The 12,055-nt window shown below is 50.9% G+C and overlaps 1 protein-coding gene across 1 annotated transcript in view; it reads right to left on the bottom strand.

The window, feature by feature from the left end:
- Window positions 1-12,055, bottom strand: part of rasa3 (RAS p21 protein activator 3) — a 181,078-nt gene that overhangs the window by 17,215 nt on the left and 151,808 nt on the right. Inside the window, exons 10-16 of the mRNA XM_041199605.1 lie at window positions 10,459-10,612; window positions 5,751-5,899; window positions 4,756-4,870; window positions 3,171-3,245; window positions 2,960-3,083; window positions 1,982-2,088; window positions 110-187 (exon numbers count right to left, since the gene is read on the bottom strand). Of these exons, the coding sequence (XP_041055539.1) occupies window positions 110-187; window positions 1,982-2,088; window positions 2,960-3,083; window positions 3,171-3,245; window positions 4,756-4,870; window positions 5,751-5,899; window positions 10,459-10,612 (802 nt within the window). The remainder of the gene's footprint in view (window positions 1-109; window positions 188-1,981; window positions 2,089-2,959; window positions 3,084-3,170; window positions 3,246-4,755; window positions 4,871-5,750; window positions 5,900-10,458; window positions 10,613-12,055) is intronic.

The following is a 12,055-nucleotide window of genomic DNA, read 5'->3' as shown; positions in this document are numbered from 1 at the left end:
TCCCTATTGCGAGCATGGGTTTGGTTAATTGCCCTATTGAGGGTCTCATACAGTTACATACGCTCTATTCTTTCATTGGAATATAGAGTAAGCAAATCAGAGGACTTACAGACTTGGATTTGGATAAGCTGCCCAAAGTCTGGATGGTCTTGGATACCAGGGTCAGAGTCCGTGCTGTTAATGGGTCCTAGAGAAAAAGGAGCAGTCATTAAGAACTCGTGATCAACATTTCCAGAGGCAGCAAATCAGAGCAGTAATAACACTGCATAACCTCGTAAATAGGGCCCAAGCCATTTGCTCACCATGCAACAGGTGAAGCTAGCTGTTTCATGCTGCTACAATGTAGTAGCAACAGGAGTGGTATTCACCACTAACAGAATGCTGCTGTCAAGCCAAAAAGATGTTCTGCCAATCACACACGAGTAATGTGGTCTATGAATTTCAATGTTGGTCTGATGTCAGGTACGTAGGCTGTACATCCCAATGACTGACGGGTCATTTCAAAAGCACATCCCTTCAGCTGTTCACAATAGGCAGGGTATTGACCATACTCAACCAACCCGTGCTTGCAAAACTCAGGACATAATGTCTAAAGTTAGATGTGATCTCACGATTGGACAGCACTTAATGAACAATCCCGAGTGTGCTAAGAATTACACTAGCCACCAATTTAAGTCTGACTTGCAATGTAGCTCACTGGCTCTTCCCAGAAGATACATATATTCATACACAAGGCCCTATCATCTGCAGGCAAAAGGGACATGCCCAGGCCTTTTCTGAATTAAACAAAAGCCTTGGGGAACAATGGTTCCCTGGTACATTCCCCCGGCAACGCCTCAACCAATCAGAGTCGACTTGCCAACCAATCAACACTCTTTACTCACACAGTATAAATTGTTACTCCCTTTAAAATTTGGTATTCTTGCGTCTGTCCTAGTGAGTGCAAGAAGAAAAGCTTTGATAGCAAGATCCTTTCTTCAGCAATAAAGTTCTGCACTACCAAACGACACTAACACTATCAATACAAGTCTTGCAATGGGAAGGTCGAGACCTTTGTGTTCATTCTTCTAGTGCCATCAGCTTCCCTCTGATGCTCTATTATTGACCAATCATAGTGATCAATCTCTATCAATGAGTCTACAGCAGACCCAGACATGAGGTGAGGGAAACCCCCAGTGATGGAAATCTTTGGGAACCAGAGAGCCAAAGTCACCTGTTCCTCCCGACAACACTTAACAGCAGTGTGAACGGTGTATTAGGATACGGGTTGAATGTATGTAATACATGAAAAGTGGCAGCCAAATTTCATACAGCAAGTCACAATGAAATAAATGACCAAATAATCTGTTTTGGTGCTGTTGGTTGAGGGATAAGTATTGGTCAAGTCACTGGGGACATCTCCCCTGCTCCTCTTCAAAAGAGCTGCTGAGAGATCTTTAGTGTGCACATGAGAGGGCAAACAGGCCTCAGTTAAACATCTCCACCGAAAATCAGCAGCTCTGACATTGCAGCACTCCCTCAATCAGGCTGGATTATGTGATCAAATCTCTGGAGTAGAACTCGAACCCATGACTTTCTGACACGGGGGTCAGAGTGCTACCTCCGAGCCACAGTTAGCACCTTGACCCAACAGAGTATGAAATAGTTTGTCACAATTAGCGATCGAAACAAAATGATTTTTTTTTTGAAAGTTGCTGGATAAATATTGAATAAATATAAAAGGGCATGACAAATAGGATTAGCTTCAGAAGCTGATGTGGCTGCGAGATACCGGTACTGACAGAGTCCTACATGCCGTACAGCTCGGTGTGGTTGGATGGGTTTCTCATGCGATGGTAACATTTCCATCTCTCTCTGTTTGTTTGACCTTTTGTACTCTATTTCACAGGGTTCTCGAGAAGCAGTCCTGGCTACTGCATTAGTTCAGCTCCTGGATGTGTTTGTTCTGCACGGAGTGACAAAGTTCGTGTTTGGTGCTTACCGGGTGGTGAGGGTGAAGTTGGAACAGGTTTGGTGAAAGAATAGCTGGAGCAAAGAACCGCAGGAAGATGAAACTGCTCACAGCCGTGTACCGCACGTCAGCATCGCCTAGAAAATTAACAAAGGTTCCACTTTATGTTCTCAACTCCTCAGATCATTATTGCTTCAACTTACATCAGAAGCTAAAGTACAAGAAAGCGACACTGGGGTCAAAGCGTTACATTCGAGAATGCAACACCACTGCCTCAGACATTACTGTCACCGTTACAACACACTGGGAAGAGCACTTAATCACACCCCTCAGAACATCCAGGAATGGGCGGGTTGTCTTATGAGGTTAGGCTTGTATCCACCGGAGTTTAGAAGAGTGAGAGGTGACTTGATTGAAACCTTTAAGATCCTGAGGGGCCTTGGACAGGGTGGATGTGGAGAGGGTGTTTCCTCTTGTGGGAGAATCTAGAACTAGGGGGTCACTGTTTAAAAATAAGGGGTCGCTTATTTAAGACAGAGATGAGGAGAAACATTTTCTCTCAGAGGGTGGTGAGTCTTTGGAACTCTCTTCCTCAAAAGGTGGTGCAAGTAGAGTCTTTGAATATTTTTAAGGCAGAGCTGGATAGATTCTTGATAAGCAAGGGGGTGAAAGGTTATCGTGGGTAGGCAGGAACGTGGGGTTCAGATTACATTCGGATCAGCCATTATCTTATTGAATGGCAGAGTAGGCTCGAGGGGCTGAGTGGCCTATTCCTGCTCCTAATTCATATCTTTGTATGTACGTTCATATCCCAAAATCATTTATCTCCGGTTAGATCCTGTCTTGTTGGAGATGGCCATTGCCTGGCACTTGTGTGGTGCGAATGTTACTTGTCACATGTCAGTCCGAGCCTGGATATTGTCCAGGTCTCGCTGCATTTGGATATGGGCTGGTTCAGGAATCGGGAATGGTGCTGAGTGTGGAAGGAGTGAGGATGTGTAGCTTTACCTTGGAATCTCTTGGCAGCAGATTCTCTCAGGGAGAAGAAGATGTCACACATGACTGTGGGACAACTCATGCCTGATTTCGTGATGACGTTGAAAATTCTTTCAACATATTGCCTGAGGTTGTCCTGAAATAGAGTCAGCAGGTGGCAGTCAAACACTCAGCCCTTATGACATAGAAATCACAGACTGTTAAAAACTACAGCAACTCTTACCATGTTACATTCCAGGTTTTCACCATCTCTCAGTTTAACTGGGTCAATTTCACAGGGTTTGTGGACTTCACATATCTGAAATAAATACCAAAAACAAAGGTTTGGAATTCGCCCAGCCTAATATCTACCAGTCAACTTAAATAATGCAAATGAGTCTGTGTAATTCTCATACGATGCATCAATTTGAGACCAGCTTTCGTTTGCTCAGGAACCATTCACATAAAACTCTCTGGAAGCCAAAACTGTACAAAATTGGAAATCATTCTGCAAACGGTAAATCATAAAATTCACTCACCTTTCAACCATCCATTGGATTTACTGCAAACCTCATTAATGTTAGATTCACACACAGATTTAAATTAAGGCAGAAAAAGGGTTAATTTGTCACAGATTCTTTCACTCAAGTGCTGACTGACGTGTGTGTGTGTGTGTGTGTGTGTGTGTGTGTGTGAGAGAGAGTGGAAGAGAGAATGTATATGTGATAGAATGTGTCTGTGTGCGTGAGACAGACAGAGAATGTGTATGAGAGAATGTGTGACAGAATGTGTGCGAGAGTATGGGTGAGAGACATTGTAAGTGAGAGAGAGTGCGAGTGTGAGACAGTGTGCCAGTATGAGAAAGTGTGTGTGAGAGAGTGTGCGCATGGTGTATGTTGGTAAGAAAGTGTGTGTGTGTGTATGTTTATGCATGAGTGTGTACACGTGTGCGTATGTGTGAGAGTGTGTATGCATGAGTGTGTGTATGAGAGTATGTGTCTGTGTGTAACAGTGTGTGTGTATGTGTGTGCGAGAGAGAGTGTGTGTGTATGTGTATGTGAGTGTGTATGTGTGGGAGAATGTGTAAGAGCACGTGTGTGTGTGTGTTTGTGTGCGCGCGTAAGAGAGAGAGAGTGTGTGTGTGTGAGAGAGCGTGTGTGCATGTATGCCTGTGTGTATGTTTGTGTGTGTGTGTAATAGAGAGAGAGCATGTATGTGTGTTTGAGAGAGCATGTATGTGTGTGTGAGAGGGCATGTGTGCATGTATGCCTGTGTGTGTGTATGTGTGTGTGTGAGAGAGTATGTGCGTGTGTGTGTGTGAGAGAGAGCGTGTGCATGTGTGTGTGTGTGTGTGTGTGTGTGTGTGAGAGAGAGAGCGTGTGTGTGTGTGTGTGTGTGCGTGTGTATGTGAGTGTGTATGTGTGGGAGAATGTGTAAGAGCACACGTGTGTGTGTGTAAGAGAGAGAGTGTATGTGTGTGTGTGAGTGAGAGACTGTGTGTGTGTGCATGTATGCCTGTGTGTGTGTGTGTGTGTGTAATAGAGAGAGAGAGAGAGAGAGTGAATGTGTGTGTACGTGTATGTGTGTGTATGAGAGAGAGCCTGTGTGTGTGGGTGTGTGTGTGGGTGTGTGTGTGGGTGGGTGTGTGTGTGTGTTTGTATGTGTGTGTGAGTGTGTGTGCGTGTGTGCATGTGTGGGGGTGTGTGTGTGGGGTGATGTGTGTGGGGGGATGTGTGTGGGGGGATGTGTGTGGGGGGATGTGTGTGGGGGGGTATGGGGTCTGTTTTCAGTTTGAACTGATTATCCAAACCCTGCCCGGTGCTGCTCACCTCATCGACGATGGGCTTCAGTGTGACCTGCAGGTAATGCCTCCCCGCCAGTTTCATTGTTTCATCGATACACTTGGAGGTTAAGGAGTTCCCTCGGAAGATGGTGTTAGGGTCCCTAAGAAGGAACAATCACATGGTTAACAGGACAGAACACAGTGACCAGGGAGACAGTGTGTGTGACTGTCTACTTGCCCCAAGAGGAATCTACCAAGAGACTTTTCCATATCTAACATTCTCCTCGCAGCCTCTCACAGGCCTTGCGTTGCTCTCACCTCCAACAGCAATATGTTCCAGCTTATAGCAGCTCTTTGTTTATTCCCAGTATCAGGTCCTCCCATCCTGCTGGGGTCAGGAGGAAGGGGGTGGGTTTACCAACAGAACAGCCCTTGATCAGGGCGCATTCAGGTACAGCAACCCTGGGTTGGTCTGAAGTCAGTACTACCTTACCCTAGATAGAAAGCAACAACAACTCACATTTAAATAGCGCCTTTAACACAGGAAAAATCCAGAGGCATTTACCAGGAGCAATATTAAACAAAGTTTGAGATATTTGGACAAGTCAAAAGCTCAGTCAAAGAGGCAGATTCTAAGGAACGTTTTAAAAGAGAGCGAGAGAGAGAGAGCGAGAGCGAGCGAGAGGCGGGGAGGTTCAGGGAGGGAATTCCGGAGCTTGGGGCCCAGGCAGCTGAAGGCCCGGCTGTCAATGCTGGAGCGATGAAATTCGGGGAATGCGCAAGAGGCTGGAATTGGAGCGCAGAGATCCGAGAGGATGGCGGGGATGGAGAGCGGCACAGAGGTAGGGAGGAGCGAGGCCGTGGAGGGATTTGAAAACAAGGGCGAGATGTTTAAAAAGGAGGTTCAGCTGGAAAGGGGGAACCAGTGTACATGACGGCAAAGTAAAGACAGGAAGAGGTGGGAAAAAAAAAAACAGTCAGTGCATTTCGATAAACAGCCCTCGGAATCAGCAAGCTGATTTTTAAAATCTTTTTACTTACAAGGTCCTATTTATTTCAGCGTTTGCAATTGCGCTGATGAAGGGAACGATCTTCCCATAATGCAGGAAGAGTCTGACCAGGGGAACGGCTGCTTCCTGCTTCTCACGACACACTTCACCCAACACGTGAGCGGCCGACGCAGAAACTGGCTGCAAAGAGTGAAACGGGGATGGAGAGAAACAGCATCAGTGTCCCCCTGTCCACAAGAAAACAGTCACTCAATCCTCCTGTCATCACTGGAGGGAGACCGGTCACTGCAAGATTCACTTTACCTTAAGTGTGCAAAAGGGAAGACACCAAAGGCAGGAATTACTGAGCGGAAGGAGGCCATTCGGTCCATCACACCTGTGCTGGCTCACCAGCAGGAGCTGTCAACTCTAATAACCAATTCCCCTGCCCTTCCCCCTCAGTCTTTTCCTGTTCAACCGCTGATCTGATCTGATTCCCTTTTGAATTATGTGATCGTTGCCCAGGCGGTAGTTTCCAGGTGCTGCATTAACAAGACACCAACAGGAGAGGGCAGCAATGCGCTGTACAACGGCACAGCAACAACCAGGCAACCGGGGCAGAACTGTCACTTCAAAAGGCTTGAAACAACCCCAAAAGGTGCAGCCAGTGGCAGAAGGGCTAATTTCTCAACATGAAATTGATCCCATTCAAAATTCACAACCGTGAACCGCACAGGGATGACATTTACAGCACAGAAACAGGCCATTCGGCCCAACTGGTCCATGCTGGTGTTCATGCTCCACATGACCCTGCATCCACCCCCTCTTCATCTCACCCCATCGCCATATCCTTCCATTCCTCCCTCCCTCACGTGTTTATCCAGCTTCCCCCTTAAATACATCGATACTAATCACCTCAACCGCTCCCTGTGGGAGCGAGTTCCACATTCTCACCACTCCCTGGGTAAAGAAGTTTCTCCTGAACTCCCTGTTGGATTTTTTAGTGACTGTCTGATATTTATAGCTCCCTTTTTGGTCCCTCTCACAAGTGAAAACATGTTCTGTACCGTCTCCCTTCACAAACCCTAGTTTAACCTCCATTGGGTCACCTTTTCTAGAGAAAAGAGCCGCAGCCTGTTCAGTCTTTCCTGATGGTTTATAACCCCTCAGTTCTGGTACTGTCCTTCCTCAGTCATTTTAGCACCTTCCCATCACCTCAGTACGGAGACCAGATCTGTCCAGAGTCCTCCCGATGTGGTCTAACCAAGGGTCAGAATGAATCGAACCGGTCATGCCCTTGGGCCCGAGCAGGGTAAAGCTGCACATGAAAGGGGTTTGGGAGTAGGGTGGGGGCTGTGGGTAAACTCACAGTTACCCTGTCCTGGTGCTGAGCTTTGTACTGTCGGGGTGTCAATCAGGGTGCAGTACCCCCGGGTAACCAAGGCCCCCTCCAATTCTTTCCTAGCTCCTCGACCAAAGCTGACTTTTGTCATTGGAATATTTAATACGAATAACTCAAGAGCCAAGCCTTGTCCTTTTTTTTAAAAGGAGAGTGAAATTGGTTAACCAACTGCTCTCTCATTGCCTGGGAACGAGGCTGCGAACATGCTCGGAGTCAGGGATAGGGAGGGATTGGCTGGTGGGGGAGGGGTTCAGGAGGGATTGGCTGGTGGGGGAGGGGTTCAGGGGGGATTGGCTGGTGGGGGAGGGGTTCAGGAGGGATTGGCTGGTGGGGGAGGGGTTCAGGAGGGATTGGCTGGTGGGGGAGGGGTTCAGGGGGGATTGGCTGGTGGGGGAGGGGTTCAGGAGGGATTGGCTGGTGGGGGAGGGGTTCAGGAGGGATTGGCTGGTGGGGGAGGGGTTCAGGAGGGATTGGCTGGTGGGGGAGGGGTTCAGGAGGGATTGGCTGGTGGGGGAGGGGTTCAGGGGGGATTGGCTGGTGGGGGAGGGGTTCAGGGGGGATTGGCTGGTGGGGGAGGGGTTCAGGGGGGATTGGCTGGTGGGGGAGGGGTTCAGGAGGGATTGGCTGAGGGGGGAGGAGTGTGGGGGGGGAAGGGTGGAGAAAAGTGGGTTGGTCAGGAGGAGTGGAGACTGTGGAGAGGGGAATGCGGAATGTGGAGGGGGGAGTGGGGAGGGTAGAGGGTTGAGAGGGGAGTGTGGAGTATGGAGTGTGGATTATGGAGTGGGGAGGGGGGAGTGGGGAGGGGGAGGGTGGAGGGGGGAGTGGGGAGGGGGGAGGGGGGGAGTGGGGAGTGTGGAGGGGGGAGTGGGGAGGGGGGAGGGGGGAGGGGGGAGGGGGGAGTGGGGAGTGGGGAGGGGGGGAGTGGGGAGTGTGGAGTGGGGAGGGGGGAGTGGGGAGGGGGGAGTGGGGAGGGGGGAGTGTGGAGTGGGGAGGGGGGAGTGTGGAGTGGGGAGGGGGGAGGGGGGAGTGGGGAGGGGGGAGTGGGGAGGGGGGAGTGGGGAGGGGGGAGGGGGGAGGGGGGAGTGGGGAGGGGGGGAGGGGGGAGGGGGGAGTGGGGAGGGGGGAGGGGGGAGGGGGGAGTGGGGAGGGGGGAGGGGGGAGTGGGGAGGGGGGAGGGGGAGGGTGGAGGGGGGAGTGGGGAGTGTGGAGTGGGGAGTGGGGAGTGGGGGAGTGGGGAGTGGGGAGTGGGGAGTGGGGGAGTGGGGAGTGGGGAGTGGGGAGTGGGGAGTGGGGAGAGCGGGGAATGGGGGAGTGGGGAGTGGGGAGTGGGGAGTGGGGAGTGGGGAGTGGGGAGTGGGGAGGGGGGAGTGGGGAGTGGGGAGTGGGGAGTGGGGAGTGGGGAGGGGGGAGTGGGGAGGGGGGAGTGGGGAGGGGGGAGTGGGGAGGGGGGAGTGGGGAGGGGGGAGTGGGGAGTGGGGAGTGGGGAGGGGGGAGGGGGGAGTGGGGAGGGGGGAGGGGGAGGGTGGAGGGGGGAGTGGGGAGTGTGGGGGAGTGGAGGAGTGGGGATTGGGAGAGGGGGAGTGGGGAGTGGGGAGTGGGGAGTGGGGAGTGGGGAGAGCGGGGAATGGGGGAGTGGGGAGTGGGGAGTGGGGAGTGGGGAGTGGGGAGAGCGGGGAATGGGGGAGTGGGGAGTGGGGAGTGGGGAGTGGGAGGGGGAGTGGGGAGGGGGGAGGGGGGAGTGGGGAGGGGGGAGTGTGGAGGGGGGAGTGGGGAGGGGGGGAGTGGGGAGGGGGGAGTGTGGAGGGGGGAGTGGGGAGGGGGGAGGGGGGAGGGGGGAGGGGGGAGGGGGGAGTGGGGAGGGGGGAGTGTGGAGGGGGGAGTGGGGAGGGGGGAGTGGGGAGGGGGGAGTGGGGAATGGGGAGTGTGGAGGGGGGAGTGGGGAGGGGGGAGTGGGGAGGGGGGAGTGGGGAGGGGGGAGTGTGGAGGGGGGAGTGGGGAGGGGGGAGTGGGGAATGGGGAGTGTGGAGGGGGGAGTGGGGAGGGGGGAGTGGGGAGGGGGGAGTGGGGAGGGGGGAGTGTGGAGGGGGGAGTGGGGAGGGGGGAGTGGGGAGGGGGGAGTGTGGAGGGGGGAGTGGGGAGGGGGGAGTGGGGAATGGGGAGTGTGGAGGGGGGAGTGGGGAGGGGGGAGTGCTTAAACGATTCACAGTTTGGGGGGGGCCGATAGTTTGCAACTCCTGGGGTCTCCTTACATTTCCCCCAATATCCCTGAGCTATGGGAGCCTTTCCCCTTTTCCAGGTTCTCCCTGTTTCTCTCCTCCTCTGTGATTCTGTTGTTACCATTCAAACCTCCTCTAGACCCATCCTGTGTTTCTTTACTTGTCTCATTACCATCTCCTTATGCCTTGCACCATCATCACTTTAGTCATTTAATCTCTCATTTAATTCCACCATCCTATCACAGACATTCTCTTTTGATCTTTCCCCTCTTCCCTAGCTTTACCACATTGATACCCGGAATGAGTGGGTTGTCTGATGAGGAATGGTTGGACAGACTGGGCTTGTTTCCACTGGAGATTAGAAGAGTGAGGGGTGATTTGATTGAAGTTTATAAGATCCCGAATGGCCTTGACAAAGTGGACATGGAAAGAATGTTTCCTCTTGTGGGTGAATCTAGAATTAGGGGGCACTGTTTTAAAATTAGGGGTCGCCCTTTTAGGACAGAGATGAGGAGAAATTTTTCTCCCAGAGGGTTGTGTGAATTTGGAACTCTCTGCCCCCAATGCCAGTGGACGTGGGGTCACTGAATAAATTTAATTCTAACAAGGATTTAAGGTTATCGGGGGCAGATGGGAATGTGGAATTTGAAACACAAATGGATCAGCCACCATCTTACTGAATGGTGGAGCAGGCTCAAGGGGCTGAATGGCCTACTTCTGCCCCTATTTCATGTGTTCCCCCTTTTTCCTGCCTCTGTATTTGTTCAAAACCTATGAAATCTTCTCATTTCTTCCAGGATTCATGAGAGGTCACAGGCCTGAAACATTAACTCTCTTTCTCTCTGCACAGATACTGCCAGACCTGCTGAGCACTTCCAGCATTATCTGTTTTTTTTTCTCTCTGTTCTTTCCTTTATTCAGTTCTGACAGTTGAAAAAAAATAACCTGCAGATTTAGTAATTAAATCCCCTAGGTTTTGATGATTGGTCACTTTGTGTCTTCCATTGCCTGAAATTTGGGATTAGTGTTAGGGTTAGCATTCGAGTGAGGTTTAGGTTGAGAGTTAGGATCAGGATCAAAGGTTAGGGTTAGGTTGGATTTAGGGATACCATCAGGGTCAGGCTTAGCACACACAAACCCACCTCAACATCTGCTGATTTTAATAAAAGGTCTCTCAATGGGTCGTAATATTGAGTAGGGAAAACGTGGTCCTCAGTGTAGACAACATTTAACCGCAAGGAACCCAAATCAACAGGTTTAATCGGCTTTCCATTATCTCTAGGCTGCAGGAAGTACCTGTGGACACAACAGCAAGGAAGGACATTGTTGGCTTTTTTTAGCACAGATATTGCAACATGAACAGCAAATAAATATTCCGAAACCTCTAGACCCTTGCTTTATTGCACTTACTCGATAGTTTTCTTTAAGATAAACCAAGTACGTCCCACATATTCAGGCAGTAACCCTGCATGACACACGGAGATTGAGAGTGAAATCCCCGTGTGGAATATTGGGAAATTGCATTCGATAAACCTGACAATCTAACTTGTCATCCGCAGAATGGGGGTTCTCATCCAATCAACTTCAATTCAGATTTTTGTTTTTAAATTCTGGAAACACAGAAACTGAGACCAGTAAAGGCGATTGCTGTAAAAACCCATCTGGGTTCACTAGTGTCCTTTAGGGAAGGAAATCTGCCATCCTTACCCAGTCTGGCCTACATGTGACTCCAGACCCACAGCAACGTGGCTGACTCTTCAGTGCCCTCAGGGTAACAGTGAATGGGAAATAAATACTGGCTTAAGAGGGAATAAAGAAGTAGGTAATGGCCCAGATCAGGCTGGGACTGTGAGCTGATAACAGCACAGCCCGGCAATAAGACATCAGGGACCTCAGTGAATGATGGGACCAAGAGTCCATCTCCTTAAGCAATGAAATTTAAGGATTGAGAGAGAAACAGCGAAACACCAGGGAAGGAAATCGGGTGAATTAGAGTCTAATCAGGGTCAGAAAGGGAAATAAAGAGCAGGGCTTTTCGATTGGCGAGGTTTACCAGCCAAAGAGTCAGTGGGAAGCACATCCCCATCGATCACGTCAGCCTTGGAGCCATCCCCGAGGGGCAATAACTGGCTGGAGGCAGGAGCGCTGCTCCCTCACTCAGGCAGGAGACCCGGGTTGGAGATCTGCCATCCAATTTGACCAAGGGCCTCGTGTGGGGAGAGGGTGGGCCAGCCACCCTCGGCTTCACCCGCCCCCTGTCAAATTGCAGAGAGGTCCGGGTGTGGACAGGAGGGTGCTGGAAGGGCCATCGGGGGAAATCTTACAGGACGCGCCCTCCCCACCCTCACGATCGCCTGCAAGCTCACCAGTAGGGCAATGTCAAGTTCTGCTCAAAGGGAGGGGTGAAAAGATTGGATTGAGAGAGAGAGAGAGAGAGAGAGAGGGAGCGAGAAAAGAGGCACAAAGGAAAAGTAAGAAAACACCTGGGCCTGAGTTTACAGCTTGGTGGGCGGACGCGATCGGCAGGCCCAGGTCCAGCGGTTGGGAAACCGATCGCTGGCCGCAATTAGCCCCTGACCATAATTTCACATTGGCTGGAGTAGAGTGGCGTAAACCAACAGGTTCTAGAGAGTCATGACTCCCAGCGTCTCTCTCCATTCCCTGAACTCACTGCACAATTGACACATTAATAACGGTGTGCATTGTTAACACACTCCTATTGTTCAACAAGAGCTGGGC

This window comes from Carcharodon carcharias, chromosome 11, assembly GCF_017639515.1.
Source record: "Carcharodon carcharias isolate sCarCar2 chromosome 11, sCarCar2.pri, whole genome shotgun sequence".
Lineage (NCBI taxonomy): Eukaryota > Metazoa > Chordata > Chondrichthyes > Lamniformes > Lamnidae > Carcharodon > Carcharodon carcharias.
Note: the sequence above shows the minus strand (reverse complement) of the source record. Positions and strands in the feature narration are given on the sequence as shown.